At 40.7% G+C, this 17,441-nt stretch overlaps 1 protein-coding gene across 1 annotated transcript in view; it reads right to left on the bottom strand.

Annotated features, from left to right (window-relative positions):
* Positions 1 to 4,618: 4,618 nt before the first annotated feature.
* Positions 4,619 to 17,441, bottom strand: part of LOC125720299 (uncharacterized) — a 29,483-nt gene continuing 16,660 nt past the window's right edge. Inside the window, exons 9-24 of the mRNA XM_048995517.1 lie at positions 16,581 to 17,027; positions 16,003 to 16,443; positions 15,568 to 15,865; positions 13,766 to 13,908; positions 13,188 to 13,628; positions 12,593 to 12,862; positions 12,343 to 12,426; positions 12,058 to 12,133; positions 11,430 to 11,491; positions 11,103 to 11,314; positions 10,342 to 10,595; positions 9,561 to 9,680; positions 9,077 to 9,251; positions 7,514 to 7,600; positions 7,064 to 7,346; positions 4,619 to 6,230 (exon numbers count right to left, since the gene is read on the bottom strand). Coding sequence (XP_048851474.1) covers positions 7,084 to 7,346; positions 7,514 to 7,600; positions 9,077 to 9,251; positions 9,561 to 9,680; positions 10,342 to 10,595; positions 11,103 to 11,314; positions 11,430 to 11,491; positions 12,058 to 12,133; positions 12,343 to 12,426; positions 12,593 to 12,862; positions 13,188 to 13,628; positions 13,766 to 13,908; positions 15,568 to 15,865; positions 16,003 to 16,443; positions 16,581 to 17,027 — 3,373 coding nt within the window. The 3' untranslated portion in view covers positions 4,619 to 6,230; positions 7,064 to 7,083. The remainder of the gene's footprint in view (positions 6,231 to 7,063; positions 7,347 to 7,513; positions 7,601 to 9,076; positions 9,252 to 9,560; positions 9,681 to 10,341; positions 10,596 to 11,102; positions 11,315 to 11,429; positions 11,492 to 12,057; positions 12,134 to 12,342; positions 12,427 to 12,592; positions 12,863 to 13,187; positions 13,629 to 13,765; positions 13,909 to 15,567; positions 15,866 to 16,002; positions 16,444 to 16,580; positions 17,028 to 17,441) is intronic.

Raw genomic sequence — 17,441 nt, 5'->3', positions numbered from 1 at the left:
CTCTCTATTATGATGTCCTGCTCCGTGTAAGATACACATTCACTGTAAAGATACTCTACCATGTGCTCTACCAGCTTTCACGCTCCCACACTGGGTAGCACATACATAAATCTGTTTCAATGACACACACATTTTATTGTGTTACATTTTCAACATTCTTCCTCTACTCTTTCATCGTTGACCGCTAATCTGTGAAAGTCAGTGCTGCCACCTACTGGAAATACCACGTCAGTTATCTTGCACACGCACAGTTGACGTGTACGAACACGAACATTCGCTGCTGGATGAGAAAACATCTGGGCTGCATTTGTATCGACAGCAGCCGCCTGCAACAAACCCCTGATGACGAAGTTTACATCACTACCCTCTGTGCACAACTGACAGCGCACAGAGAAAAGTGTGAATTGTCATTTAGAGCTACTGTGTTCACAAGCCAACTGTCTTGTACAGCTGCCGTTTCCTTCGTTTGCTGCCACACAACACTGCAGCTTCCTTTTTGGGGCAGTTTGTCTTAAAATAAAACCAACAACAAGCAAAGCATCTGCAGCAGCAGCTGACCATTGGTAAAACCCTACGCATTCCCTGAAGTCCAGGGATTACAATGAAACCTTTTCTAATAACCGATTCAAAGACAGATATGTAATGGCATTAGTCAGCAACCCAAACGGTCACCATCGGGATTAAAAAACAGATCTCCTACCTTGGGTCCACTCGATTGTTAAGCGACTGATCTTCTGATAAATATCCTCTTCCAGACTGTGCCGAGAGTCATACAAACTCAGGAATGGCAATAACTCTTTCTCCTTCTTCTCTATGTGAACTAACACGCTGCAGGCCCGCTCCCCCTTAGCAAAGACCATGTCCAGCAGTTTGCTAGCTGCGTCAGCCCCCCCAGACAGCCCTCTAATAGTACAGAGTTCCTCCTCACTGAGAATACCATGCTTGTTAAGCTCTTTGGCAGTCGACAAGGGGGACCTGAGTCCTTCAACAAGAACCTTCCGGCCATTTCTGACATATTCAAGAGCAGAGAATGGAGTGTCGTCCATCTGACTGTTGTAGTTAGAAAGCAGATCAGAACACCTGTAAAGCGAAACAGTATTACAAAACATTAGCGTTTACATTTTCGTCTGATCAGCTTCATTTCATTTGTTAATATACACCCAATTCCCGCAACAGATTCCAAAAAAAGGTTTCATAAGTTTGCCTCGTCCAGTTCCTTGTAAATTTCTGTGCATCTTCATGTTTCATGTGCATCTCCTAGATAAAAGCAATATCAGGCTGCTTATGCTTAAAATACATTAATATTTGTTTGATACACTAATACATTAATATTTGTTTGATACACTAATACATTAATATTTGTTTGATACACTAATACATTAATATTTGTTTGATACACTAATACATTAATATTTGTTTCCTCTTGATCGGGATTCCCTCGTCCCTTAATGGTACATGACTGTATTTTTGCACACGCTTCACTTGTAAGTAAAGGTCTTAAGTAAAACAATACCGGCTCTATTAGAGTAACAGGACAGCCTGGTTACGAACTGGTCGTAAACGTGCACCCAGAATACGAAGAACACAAAAGGCCCATGTTCTCAGAACTTCTTGTAGAAAAAAGGTTTGCGTAAAAGGAAAAAAAAAAACTAAAATAAACCTCATTTATAGTGAATATAAAACGTGTACAAACCCCTGCTAAAATTCCAGGTTTTCATGCAAAAAAAAAGAGAGACCACAGTAAATCATTTCAAAACGTTCCCACCTTCAATCTGACCCATATTCTGTACAATTTAATTGAAAAACAAACAAATTTGTAAGGGAGGAAATATAAAAAGCACATTTTCGTTTGATTACAGAATTCAGTCTTTTGGGGTACACACCAGCAGTCAATTAATGTGACTCATTAACCTCAAACAAAGGTCAGCTGTCCTAGTAGGGTGGTTTAAATACACCAGTACAGGTTACTCGTTACAATACAAAGCTGTATTTGATGTAAAAGGTATGGGATAATTATGCACAATTGCATTACAGAGTAAATTAATACTAATGTATTAAAATGCCGGAGATAACGCTGCCATGTAGGATTATAAATTCCCTATCTGAACAAAACTTTGGAATGGTGTTGCTATGTACAATATTTTGCTCAATGACTGGGCGTCCAGTAATGTTACAGGACTGCGGCCCTAATCCCACAGTGGCCCAGTAAACAAGCCGCGTTTCCGTTAGAAAGCAGAAGTCTCATTCCGAATTCAACAGTCCCTGCATTAAACTGCTTACTACAAAGTCTGTGGATTATCTTGAACAAATGTTATAATTTCTGGAAAGAGACATTGCTGTTGAACTTCTCAAATGTATTTTTGGCGGCTTAGCCACCACCGAAAGAATGAAATTCGCTCCTTTTATATCCGAGAGAAGACCGACTTTTCTACGCCCAATATCTCCAAAACTTGGCAACTGCTATCAGAACGACCTAGACGGATGGATAGCACTGAAGCAGTTTTGGGGTGAACTGCCCCTTTAACATTAAATAAACGTTACATATCACATTACATTAAAAAATGGTAGTTAATACGCACCTATTCGATAATAGAGCCCATATTAGCCCTTAGAAGCAACGTCCAGCTTAACAATTAAGGCTGTCAAGACTCTGAGACACACGCATTTCCACCAGCTCATACGCCACACCTTGTATTTCTCATGCCGGGAAATAAAAGGTAACGCCCACCGAAATGTTCCGTTATACAGAATTAATGGACACCTATCAGCCAATCAGAAAATAGCATTTACTGTTTCTGGGTAGATTTCCGCAATATGTCATGCATCATCCCGCCACGAGCACGTAATTAACCACCGACCAGCCAATCAGAAAAGAGCATTTTAGGTTTGCGGATAGAATCCAAAATAAATCACGTGTAATCTCCCTGCGAGCACGTTATAACACGGAAGTGCACACACGTAGTGTAGAGAAAGTGAACAATATTGTATTGATATTGATATTCTAAGCAATATCAAATGAATGCGGTAGGCAGGCAAGTGTCACGTATTGACCATGCTGCGTCCCTACAGATCTCAATCCAAACTTTTGATGAAACTTAAGAGCCCCGTATTAAGTTTAGTGTGCCCAGACTTTGTTTTCAAAAGTATGCAAAAATTAAGATGTACGCAATAATGGCTAAATCTACCTTAAATAAACATGAGGGCTTAACATGAGAAAATAGACACGCTATAAGCAAACAACGGTGACTAATGTTTAGTTATACCACATATATCCGCCTTTAGTTAAACATTAATCATTCACAAAATCTCAATAATACATTTAGTAGCATGTAGTTAATGATTTACAAATTTTTAAGACATCTATAAGTATATAGTTAAGGGATAAGTATGAATCCCTCAGCAAAATCTACACTACTGTTGTTTCTACCCTGGTCAAAAATTCCAGGTTTCGCACTGATGTCCACAATTTCGTTTATATTCCTCTCCCTCACAATCATGGAGCACCGTGAAAAAAAGAATAAACAAATAAAATAGTTTCGCTAGTATATATGACATCCATTTCAGACACCTATTTACACAAGTGGTTAACACGAGTTAACAAAGTTAACCTGCATAAATTTACCGTGTACGCCTTGGAAAACCAGCAGTAGATCGGTATGACGACCGGCAGTGGTACAGTTCTCTAGTCTCTCCCACTGAACCGCACAACTTTTTTCGATTAACAAGTTGCGGTCCATATGACTCATGGAAGAGGTTTACTACTATTTTAATGTAAACATTTTCCTCAAACAATAAATGTATATAAAAAATACTTTCAACTTATCTTGTAGTGTTTACTATAAGAATACCCAAACAAAATAAGGAAAAGGAAACAAACAGAAATGAATGTGACAGTCCCACATGCTGGCATCCTTTGTTGTCATGGCAACCCATACAAACGCATTTCAGCGTCAGCTACAACTGTTCATGCCCATAGTTTTGACCATATGACTAAAATTTGTGCGAAAACCAAACTGCTGTAGCACTTGCATGCCCTGACCTAAGACGGAGGACACAGAGGTCAAGTCCTGAATATTTTTCCTGCAACTCCAATAACCACAATTAAATATGGGTGAAACATTCTAACTCATACATAGGGCCGGGGCAGCTACTCAAGCTCTGCTCGACCGAATTCATGGTAAGGAAGTACAGCGTGTGGAAAGAGTGAAGTTCTTGAGGGTCTATATAACGAATGTTCTCACATGGTCTCTAAACACCATCCAGCTGATGGGGAAAGTCCAACAGTGTCAGCATTTCTTCAGGAACCTGAGACAGACCCATCCTCTCCAACAGCTTCTAACTTACGTTTACTGCAGTACCATAGAAAACATTCTGACCTTTAGCCCAACTGAGTGGTATACAAGCTGCACAGCTGCAGAATGTAACAAGCGACTGTACATGGTAAAGGCTGCTTGACAGACCACTGGGGCTGACCTCCCGAACTTAGACAGTGTCTACTCCGCCCGACTGCGGAAGAAGGCTAGAGCCATCAGTATGGACACTGCACACCCAGGCCATTATCTGTTTGCACAATTACCATCCAGCAAGCACTACAGGGCAATGAGACCCAGACAACCTGGACGAGAAAGTATTTATTTCCCAGACCTGTGCGTTCTATCTCCCCTCCCCACTCTGCAAACTGACCAACATGTCGCTTCTCAGGATAAATTTTGAGTTGTAAATGCAACTGCAAATAGCACTAATAGCACTAGTGGGCATTAATCACCTATGATTTGTTCACATATGACAAACTTTCCTTTTATTCACAATGTTTCAGTAGTAATGCCACAATATTCCCCGGAGATTGTCACCTAAAATGATTATTTTCATAGACTTTGTTACAAATATAAATTCAGGCATTGAGAATAAAAAATAAAAAAATAGAATTTTTCTGTGTCAAACAGACATTATAACATCGTCACATGTCCATAAAAAATAGAGCAAAAAATGGAAATACAACAAAAGGAAAAGACACATACTATAAATATCAGCTCATACATATACGCACAGACATACTGTAATAATCAGCACATACATATACGCACAGACATACTGTAATCATCAGCACATACATATACGCACATACATACTGTAAACATCAGCACATACATATACGCACATACATACTGTAATCATCAGCACATACATATACGCACATACATACTGTAAACATCAGCACATACATATACGCACATACATACTATAAACATCAGCTCATACATATACGCACAGACATACTGTAATAATCAGCACATACATATACGCACATACATACTGTAATCATCAGCACATACATATACGCACATACATACTGTAAACATCAGCACATACATATACGCACATACATACTATAAACATCAGCTCATACATATACGCACAGACATACTGTAATAATCAGCACATACATATACGCACAGACATACTGTAATCATCAGCACATACATATACGCACATACATACTGTAAACATCAGCACATACATATACGCACATACATACTGTAATCATTAGCACATACATATACGCACATACATACTGTAATAATCAGCACATACATATACGCACATACATACTGTAAACATCAGCACATACATATACGCACATACATACTGTAATCATCAGCACATACATATACGTACATATATACTGTAAACATCAGCACATACATATATGCACAGACATACTGTAATCATCAGCACATACATATACGCAGATACATACTGTAAACATCAGCACATACATATACGCACATACATACTGTAATCATCAGCTCATATACGCACAGACATACTGTAATCATCAGCACATACATATACGCACATACATACTGTAATCAGCTCATATAGCGCACATACATACTGTAAACATTAGCACATACATATACGTACATACATACTGTAATCATCAGCACATACATATACGCACAGACATACTGTAATCATCAGCACATACATATACGCACATACATACTGTAAACATCAGCTCATATATATGTGCACATACTTTTTCATTGACTAAATATGGTAAAAACTTATTCCCAAAGTAAAGTTACTCCAGATTTAATAAAGCCCATAGAGAATTTCTCAAAATGTATCAACCTCAGGTTCAATTTCAAATGTAAGTTTTTCATGCTGGAGAAGAGCAGAAATTTTCACCATCTACGTTTTCACATCTGGAGCCTCTGGGATTGTCCCTAAAAGTAAAAAAAAAGCACAATTTTTTGGTCAAGTAAAGCAATATGGCCAACATGTCTTCATATTTACTATTTAAAAGCCCACATCTGAAAATAGAAGAAAACTGAGGGACAGCTTGAGGTTTCCATCCATTATTCTACGTAAGTGAGAATCAGACACTTCCAGAAACACTGAAAAAAGTTTGGGCAGTGCCAGTTACACTTAGCACACAGTACAGACATGTTTGGGCAGTGCCAGTTACACTTAGCACACAGTGCAGACATGTTTGGGCAGTGCCAGTTACACTTAGCACACAGTGCAGACATGTTTGGGCAGTGCCAGTTACACTTAGCACACAGTGCAGACATGTTTGGGCAGTGCCAGTTACACTTAGCACACAGTGCAGACATGTTTGGGCAGATCTTATGTAAAGGGGCTGGGGGTTCAGTACATTCCCTGAAAAAGCATGACATTTTGTTCCTGAATACTGACTGACATACGATTTAGAAATAAACTGGAAAATCTTTCTCGGTTTGTGATTCAGACATATTTAACTCAATAATAAGACCACAATATATCAGAAAAGTTTTTGGGGAGAATAACCAACTTTACTGTGGCTTTCAGTGTGGAGCGAGTTTTCAAGCAGCCATTTCCCAAAAAGACTTTTAATATATTTTATAGACCACTGTTTCCCAGCACAGAGACATTAGCTGACATTTGAATTAAGTAATTCAGCAAATAAAAGGCCTGAACACAGTTTCAGCAACTGTGACAATAAACAGATTAAGGCACAGTGTGGCAAAAATAAAATGCTTATAACCACTACAAGATGACCGTGTTTAAAAAGGGTTACCTCACATGCATACACCTGTCTCACTGTCCTTTCAGATCCTCCATCAGACATTTCTGTTGAGTCTCTAATATCTTGCAGAGCTCGTCTTTGGCTCGTTTGCCACCAGGCATGATGACTTTGAGCATCAGGCTCCTCATTTGGTCACAGGAGTTTCTCTCATTTAAAATGCTGGAGTACATTTCAAGCTCCATGAATCCACTCTCAAAGAGATAATCTAAAACTGGAGCCACCAAGCCGACCCTGTTGATCAGATCTCCCCAGTGCCTGTCAACAAAATGTTTCCCTAGTATGGAAAAGACATAACATGCAATTAATAACATTGCCAATGTTAAAATAAATTTCCTATGTACTACATTGTAAAGCTAAGTTTTACATGACTCAAGTATTAATTATGTTTTTAAAAGCACAATTAATCACAGTTAAAGACTGTATTTATTGTAAAAATCTCACCATCTTTCATGTAGCCTGAAGCCCCGTCCATCTCTCCCGCCTCCCCAGGATTCACTTCCCCTCCTACAGCACCGCCGACTGCAGCATCTGAAACACAATAATATTGTCTCGTTAATCCACATGCCATATGGATCTGTGTAACTGGACGCTGTCAGAGCAACAGCAATGTATTTCCCAACACCCCCCCCCCCCCCCACCGAAACCAGGCATAAGAACAGAATCTAAGTGTAATATAAGTAATAAGTGACATTTTCAGACATGGCCATTATAACATGGGCAAAGGAATGCAAGTAACCACTTAATTGGTGGGGAAAGATTCTGCAAATCATCATATAAATGGAATCTGCAATAAATGAATAAGTGTATTTTAAGATCAACATGTCACAAGACGGACTAATAGCATTCAGGTAAGAACACATCTGTTAACTTTTACTTTCCCAAATGATCTATCCTCGTACTTAACTTTAACATTTCCAGGTCCATCCAGTATTTCTGGAAACTCACTCAATGTGGTGAGTGTGGGACGAGTACGGATTAGATGGAAAGGCCAAATGACAGGGCTGCTCAGGCAATACAACATTGTCACTGTGACGGAACCAAATCTAGTTATACCTCTCAAAAAGGTGGGGAACATAGGCAACTTCTGGGTAATAACAAAACAGACCACATGCTGAGAAGATGTTCACCCATCTGAAACACGTCAAATCCAAAGAACTCAGGCTCAAGGATGTGTGTCTCCGTGGACTCAGGACTCAGAAGTTTCCGTGTTAAATCCTGAGGCTGGGACAGTGATGTCACCACTGGGCCCTTAAGCCTACTTACTCGGGCGACACTCTGTGACACTCACTAAGAACACAAGAAATTTACAAATGAGAGAAAGCCAATCTCCCATGGGCGTAAATTGGAGGGGGGGTGGGGGGGGGGTTTGTAGCCCCCCCAGTAAATCAAAAGCAGCTAATACAACCCCCCACAATAATCATGTTTCTCCCGTAATGGGTAGAGACCTCAACCCCTGCAATGTTCCAGCCAAAGTTACACCCTTGCATTCGGCCCATCAAGCTCGTTTGGGGAGAACTTAACTAATGGCTCAAAAAATCTTATCGAGCTCTGATTTAAAGGAACCCAGGGTTTTAGCTTGTGCTACACTTACAGGAAGACTATTCCATACTCTAACTACACGCTGTGTAAAGAAGTGCTTATTCAAATTCGTTTTTTAATGTTCTCCCGCTAATTTCCACTTATGGCCACAAGTTCTAGTATTTAAACTTATACTGAAATAGCCATTTGGCTGAACAGCATCCAGACCTGTTAGAATCTTATATACCTGGATCATGTCAACCCTTAGTCTCCTACATTGTTTACACAAGCGTGTCTGCTAAATAAATGTCAATGTATTATTAGGGACGACCTTGTGATAGCTGAGGAAGCAGGTTGTAGATTAAGGTCACAAGTGATCCCTTGAGGTGGTGGGGGTGGGGGGGTAAGAATGTAAAAAGGACGGAGTATAGTTACAGAAGTAACTGTATTTTTGCAAACCAGTGAGTAAAAACATAAAAAAAATACCTCCTGCCTGGTTCGAATCTGGAGCTGCTTCTGTTGTCAAAGGTATTCCGCGAACCCACAGTTCATGCTGTCTGTCGTCCAAAACGGCCAATCTCATTTCTGTGATGTCATGGTTGAAGAAAACCTCAAAGGCCGGGTGGAAGTTTGGACCATAGTTACAGAAAAAAACCCACGACTGAAAGAGAAAAAAATACTTTGAATACAGTAAAAACCAGAAAAGGAATGTCCTTCAGATGTACGAGGGTTGTGAAGGTTTGAAGAGCACATAACCACTGCTGGAAGCCAAGGCTCTTGACCAGGCCTGAGTGAGGACATACGATGTGGTTCAAACATTTTGGTTTGTAAAAAGCAAGACATTTTTCTCTTTGGTACTAACTATTATAGACGTGTGGAGTCAGTATTCCTTGAACTACATGAAGTAGATTCTTTATTACATTATCAGGATTTATTTACAGAATAGCAGTTCACATATGATGATCATTACCTCAGGCTGGATTTTATGAACTCCTTTGAGGTCAGAGGTAACACTGTACTTTCGGTTTGCAGTAAACGTGCAGTCTGCAGTAGTGGTTACGTATCTGCATTGAAGGTGCTGATGTTTCACCTATAGAGAAACACAGAAATATACAAAAGTCAGGTCCACGCAGAGTCCAGTTATGGCAACACAGTGATTTTGTCTGTGGTTCTGTTACAGATTTCAAAGAAATAAAACATCCAATTCCCAATGATATTGGCTGATATTATTTTACTTGGTCAAAACTTAAACAGTCACCAGTACCTTTAGTTAAACTGCTTTACCAGCTGATTATGTCAATATCTCTAACTCAAAAACCAGAAACTCAATCAAGTAAAAGTATTCTTAAGATCTGGGAGAAATGGATGCCATTCACTGTGTAAAAAATCGCATGTGAACTTTAAATCAGGGCTCTAACATTGTCTACAGTAAATCTGACGCTAAAGCTTTTGTAAAATTCAGCGACACCTCGTAAGCCCTCACCTTCAGTAACAATTTAAATCAAGCCAAGCTTTACTCGAAGGATCACAGCAGAGTATTGGTGATTCAAAAAGGGACTATTTTCTGACAACTGTGAAATTGCAGCTGGATTAGGAGACAGTATAGAAATGGAAAAGTATGAGCCTGACATAGTAAATGTTTCATAATCTCAAATTTGCTGTGAATATCTTGCCACTATAACAACAGTAAAATCAGGTGATGTGCTTAAACTGACAGGTATAAGAACCTGATTAACAATAAGGCTGATTACCTGGGAAACTGGCACATTGGAGGGTAACAGGAACACGTATATCTGTTTCTGAGGAGGGCTTCCAGGTGGCTGGAAAAGTAACACCTGCCCCCGGACGCTAGACGTAATTAATGAAAGTATATTCCTAAGAAGACCAAAAAGTGAGAGATTCTGGACATGGATCGTCACATGAGTGTCTGTTACTGCCAAAGGCTTCAGCACCTGCATATTTCCACCACAGAAATGGGCCACAGACAGGTGCTCTCGTCCTTCCACTGGGAAAAGACAGATGGAAACCAGTCACAAGGAATGCTACTAGTCAATATTAATGGTGATTATTTCGTATTGTAATTTGATCATGACAGTATGGTTTGGCTTCATAAAAAGTAAATAAGAAGGACTGCAAAAGTATAAACAATAAAGCTAATTGTAATACAAATGAAAACCTGACATTTCCTCAGAGGGACCAATTGAAGAGGGACAATTGAAATGCAGAGAAGGCCTGGTGACTTAACCCAAAAAAATTACACATGATGTGTACAGCTTTGCCATTGTTTAACGAGTGCGTCAGTACACCATACACACATGGGCGTACGCACATGTCGGGTAAACCTGAACTTATGGGGTCCGCTCATTCACTTCTATAAATAAAATCTGGCTTTAATCTTCACTGAGGGGGCCTGTGGGGCTGGGTCTGCTCTGCTGTATATTTCATTGGAGATTCAGCATCCTCTATAAAATAAAAAACCCTCCTGTTATACAATGCCTCGTTACAAACTCACCATCCGCCTCGCAGTGTGGAAGCCGCAGTGCACACAGCCCTCTGTCAGGATTCTCGATGTTGAACAGGGGCCCCGCAGGTTCATAACCAGTAGTTCTCAAAGCAGCCTCATCCCAGTAAGCTGGGCTGTACTCCACCTTGCCTGCAGCCTTCATCAGAAACACCAGCCCCGTCTCACTGCACTGAAAGCGGCCTCCCGATTCACAGCTGAAGCTACACAATGGGAAGAGAGCAGAGAGCAAATCAATACTGATAAAGTTATATTAAGCTGTCCAGCGTATTAAAAATCAGCAGAGGCATGAGACAGGAAAGATGAAGCTCAGGGTACCTGTAGGAAAGTTCACCGTTATGCAGATTTAAATCTGGTTTGAACTCCACTGAGTTTTGGTCCTACGAAGAAGAAAAAGAAGAGGTTGGAATAAAGTCAGAAAAGCATTTATCCTTGTACACTGATAGCAAACGGTGTCACCAGTCATATCAAAGTGCCTCGCGGGGCCGGTGCTTTGAAAACTCTTTAAAATATAGCTGCCATCTGTCATGTAAAATATTTAACGTGATGGGTGGCAGCTGATTACTTATTGCATATTATATTGTAAAATAACTGAATGGGATGCAATGCTTATTAAATGCAATGTATCTTTATTCAATTAGTGTATTTTTTGCATCTTTTGACATTAATTTACTTCCATACTAATATCATTTTTAAAAGATAACAATAACAACTCTGTAATAGTTGACACTTCAAAGGTAGTGTCATAGACTTTGAATTTAATATGTAAAGGCTCCTTAAATGCTTCTGTAGTAATTCCATTGAAAATCTTACTAAATAAAAATATGACTAAAATATGACTAAAATATGACTGCGTACTAGTCATCACCTTTAAGTAGCAACTGATAAAATGTATGAACGTACATCTGATTCGGAGTAAGCAATGTCACAATGGTCTGATTAGTACCTTTGACTGGTCCCATAAATGATAGCGTGGGTCTGTCAGGAAGGTCATCATGTCCGTAATTCTGTTGTTAAACAACCTGGAAACAAACTCACTTCTCTTACACTTTGTTTCATCATAGATTGATATGAACCATAAACTTTGTTATAAAGTATTAAGGTTACAGTTTCCTCTGAAGGCATTTTGATGGACTGAGAAAGTTTCTTCTGTTTCTATATGTTAGATGCCATGAGGACTTTCAGCCACAGAACTCTGCACACAAAACACATTCTGCTAATTCAAACCTACCTCACTGTTTGGATATAGCTGCTTGCAGACACGATGCTGTGGATTCTCAGAGCTCCGAGGTCAGAGATCTCATTGTTGCTTAGACTAAGATAGAAGGAATAGTCAGAGAATTGCTGAGAATATTTGCGTGACACATCAGTGAAACATTTATAAATATAAATCTGACTGATGTGAAGCTGGTTTGCCGCATGCTGTTCACTGCACACATTCTCCATCTCGGCTGATGGTAGGATCTGCTGTGGACACTCACTCCAGGACTCTCGCTTTGTGCAGATGTGGGAGCAGAAGATCCACGCTGTGGTCGTCCAGCTGACAGTGACTGAGATCCAGCTCCGACAGCCCCTCGGCCTGCTCCAGCACCGCGGCCAGTGACATGCAAGTTTGGGGGTCAATCTGGATGTGGCTGAGATCCACTGTCCTGCCCAAGACCCTGGAGAGGGAGGCAGCCTGCCTGGTGACCTGGACTTCACCCCCCACTGAGGTCAGACAGAGGAGCTGCTGCAGAAGTTGTTTGCTGATACTAGGAGGTGACAAACAGACAGGTGACCTTAGCCGGCATCACAGGACATGGTCAAGTGCTTTCTGAATGCAGTGCAGTTCCGAAAGGAATAGCAGGCTGCGAATATCATGAGAGGGGGGAGAAAATCCAGGAACAGCTACAACATTGGCTCTACAGCCCTCCACACACCAAATAAACTATTAATAATTCACAGTGGAAAGCAGGGAAACAACTAACTTTGTTAGTACATCGTTCCACAAAATATATGTTTAAAATAACTTTGTAATATGAACACTGGGTGACCTTTGCCTTTTGATAGACGCATTCCTTACAAAAACACACTTACTTCAGTTCTGAAACATAAGGCAGACACTGCAGCAAACTCCTTTGCTCATTCTCTTCATCTGACCAGCCAACGAGCTTTACTGTTTTCTTCACTGTCTGGAGTAACAGAACTCCAAGGAGGATGGACGCCTTCCTCTCAGAGAGGTCTATAACCCAGCCTGCAGGAGCAGACTGATAGACTGACTGCAATGCCTGCAGAACATGCTTACGTGATGGATTCTTACAGTCTGTCAGAAGTGAGTACAGATCCAGCAGAAAGTCACTCTGTTCTATTAAAGATATTGTTCCGTCATCCAAAGCAGGGAAAGAGGAATAACTGCAGACTGATGAGAGGAGCTGCAGGTTCTTCTCTCCTGTCTCTCTGTCACACTCTGCTGCCTGAATGAAGAGATTGGCAATGAATCTGATGGCTTCTTCTAAGGATGAACACCGATTAGCCAATCTGTAACACAACAAGGAGGAAGGGTTAGGAAAATTTTAACACTCGCCCCCCCCCACCCCCCAACATACACACATATAAATGACTGCAAAACGCAAACAGCTACTAAAACTGCTCCCATTATAAAAGTAGAAACTTACCCCAGCTGGGAAATATAGGGCAGACACTGGAGAAAACTCTTTATCTCAGTCTTTTTATCTGACCACCCAAAGAGCTCGACTGTTTTCTTCACTGTCTGGAGTTCCAGAACTCCAAGGAAGATGGACGCCTTCCTCTTAGAGAGGTTTATAACCCAGTTTGCAGGAGCTGACTGATAGACTGGCTGCAATGCCTGCAGAACATGCTTACATGATGGATTCTCACAGTCTGTCAAAAGTGAGTACAGATCCAACAGAAAGTCACTCTGTTTTGTGAAAAATATTGTTCTGTCATCCAAAACAGGGAAAGAGGAATAACTGCAGACTGATGAGAGGAGCTGCAGGTTCTTCTCTCCTGTCGGTCTGTCACACTCTGCTGCCTGAATGAAGAGATTGGCAATGAATCTAATGGCTTCCTCTGAGGGGCAGCATGGTGGTGTGGTGGTTAGTGCTGCTGCCTTGTGATAAAAAGGTCCTGCATTCGATCCCATGTATGGAATTTGCATGATCTTCTCATGTTTGTATGGCTCTCTACCAGGGACTCTGGTTTCCTCCTCTGGTCCAAAAGCGTGCAAGGTAGGTTGAATAGCAGGACTAAATGGGCCCTGTAATTGTAGGTGCGTGGCTGACCAGGGTTGGTTCCCACCTGTGCCCCCCCACATAGGCAACATAGGCTCTGCCTCCCCCACAACCCCAGTTGAGCTAAAGCACTGATGGATGACTTCCATTGAGAAAAAAGATCTATCGCACAATCTGTAACACAGTAAGGGGAAAGATTTAGGCAAATCATATCACTCGTTTCTTTAAAATAGACAATGAAAACACAATAAATGCTCTCTGTTCTACCTGCTCCTCTCATCTGATAAGGTGATGAAAATGGTGTAAGAATAACTGGCTTTAAACAAATCCAAAAGCATGATAAAATATACATTCAGCTGTGATCCAGTTTTATTTTCATTTATACTTCAAAACTGCATGTCAAAATATGAAAATTCAGGACATTGAAGTGATCTGAGAAATCGTGACTGAAGATAAAACTGTGGTCTCATTCTTAAACGTCAGGCTACAATTTGTGAATTTAGTAATATAATTTCCAAATGAACAAACCCTAAACAATCTCCACACACTCACAGTACTGAGCTGTCTGAACAGACTGACCACATTAATTATCCCACAGAAATTAAATATTTAGGGGAAACGTGACTTTTCAGGTTTATTAACGTAAATAACTACGCTTTGTTGTAATCTTTTATTTAATGCAACAGTGCATATGAAGATTCGGTCTTTTCCTATCTCCAATCTCAAAGTACGCATCTTTGTCAAACTTCCCAGGAACAGTGTATAGGACAGCGGTTCTCAAGCTGTGGGACGTGAGATTATTTTCTGAAAATTCTAAGATCACATCATGGTCAGGCAAGTTACCACTGCATCCTGTACATTACATACTTTGTCCTCCTTTTTGAACAGAGGGCACCATCATTTTAACTATCACTAGGTGATACATTTTGTTGTTAATGCCACTGTAACAAGAATTTCTCTCTAAGGGACTGATGAGGTACACAATCACTCACTCATACACGCAGACACACATACAGACACACACACGAGTGCAAAGTGCAAACAGCTACTAAAACTGCTCCCATTATAAAAGTAGAAACTTACCCCAGCTGGGAAATATAGGGCAGACACTGGAGAAAACTCTTTATCTCAGTCTCTTCATCTGACCAACCAACAACTTCTACTGGTTTCTTCACTGTCTGGAGTTCCAGAACTCCAAGGAGGATGGACACCTTCCTCTTAGAGAGGTCTATAACCCAGCCTGCAGGAGCTGACTGATAGACTGCCTGCAATGCCTGCAGAACATGCTTACATGATGGATTCTCACAGTCTGTCAAAAGTGAGTACAGATCCAAGAGAAAGTCACTCTGTTCTATTAAAGATAATGTTCCGTCATCCAAAACAGGGAAAGAGGAATAACTGCAGACTGATGAGAGGAGCTGCAGGTTCTTCTCTCCTGTCTCTCTGTCACACTCTGCTGCCTGAATGAAGAGATTGGCAATGAATCTGATGGCTTCTTCTAAGGATGAACACCGATTAGCCAATCTGTAACACAACAAGGAGGAAGGGTTAGGAAAATTTTAACACTCACCCCCCCCCCCCCCCCCACATACAGACTAATAAATGACTGCAAAACGCAAACAGCTACTAAAACTGCTCCCATTACAAAAGTAGAAACTTACCCCAGCTTGGAAATATAGGGCAGACACTGGAGAAAACTCTTTATCTCAGTCTCTTCATCTGACCAACCAACAACTTCTACTGTTTTCTTCACTGTCTGGAGTAACAGAACTCCAAGGAGGATGGACACCTTCCACTCAGAGAGGTCTATAACCCAGCCTGCAGGAGCTGACTGATAGACTTGCTGCAATGCCTGCAGAACATGCTTACGTGATGGATTCTTACAGTCTGTCAGAAGTGAGTACAGATCCAGCAGAAAGTCACTCTGTTCTATTAAAGATATTGTTCCGTCATCCAAAGCAGGGAAAGAGGAATAACTGCAGACTGATGAGAGGAGCTGCAGGTTCTTCTCTCCTGTCTCTCTGTCACACTCTGCTGCCTGAATGAAGAGATTGGCAATGAATCTGATGGCTTCTTCTAAGGATGAACACCGATTAGCCAATCTGTAACACAACAAGGAGGAAGGGTTAGGAAAATTTTAACACTCGCCCCCCCCCACCCCCCAACATACACACATATAAATGACTGCAAAACGCAAACAGCTACTAAAACTGCTCCCATTATAAAAGTAGAAACTTACCCCAGCTGGGAAATATAGGGCAGACACTGGAGAAAACTCTTTATCTCAGTCTTTTTATCTGACCACCCAAAGAGCTCGACTGTTTTCTTCACTGTCTGGAGTTCCAGAACTCCAAGGAGGATGGACGCCTTCCTCTTAGAGAGGTCTATAACCCAGTTTGCAGGAGCTGACTGATAAACTGGCTGTAATGCCTGCAGAACATGCTTACGTGATGGATTCTCACAGTCCTTTAAAAATAAGTACAGATCCAACAGAAAGTCACTCTGTTCTGTTAAAAATATTGCTATTGTTCCATCATCCAAAGTAGGGAAAGAGGAATAACTGCAGACTGATGAGAGGAGCTGCAGGTTCTTCTCTCCTGTCTGTCTGTCACACTCTGCTGCCTGAATGAAGAGATTGGCAATGAATCTGATGGCTTCTTCTGAGGATGACCACCAATTAGCCAATCTGTAACACAGTAAAGAGAAAGGGTAAGGAAAATTATACCACGTACTTAACACACAAACTGAAAACTCCTTAAATGCTGTTTGTTCTTCAAAACTTCAAAACTCTGTATGTCAATGTAAGAAGTGGTCAGAACATTAGAGTGATAATATAATTGCAACAGAAGATAAAATCGTTCTCATTCTTAAACCTCAGGTTATAATTTATAAATTTACTAATATAACTTCCAATTAAACAAACCCTATACAATCTCCACAAACTCACTGTACAGAGCTCACCTTCTTAATCTCCTAACAGACTGACCACATTCATTATCCCATAGAAAATAAATATTTAGCGGACACCTGACTTTTTCAGTTTTTATTAATGTGAAGGGGGGCGGCATGGTGGTGCAGTGGTTAGCACTGTTGCCTCACA

The sequence above is a fragment of the Brienomyrus brachyistius genome, chromosome 25, assembly GCF_023856365.1.
Source record: "Brienomyrus brachyistius isolate T26 chromosome 25, BBRACH_0.4, whole genome shotgun sequence".
Taxonomy (NCBI): domain Eukaryota; kingdom Metazoa; phylum Chordata; class Actinopteri; order Osteoglossiformes; family Mormyridae; genus Brienomyrus; species Brienomyrus brachyistius.
This window is presented reverse-complemented; position numbering and strand designations above follow the sequence as displayed.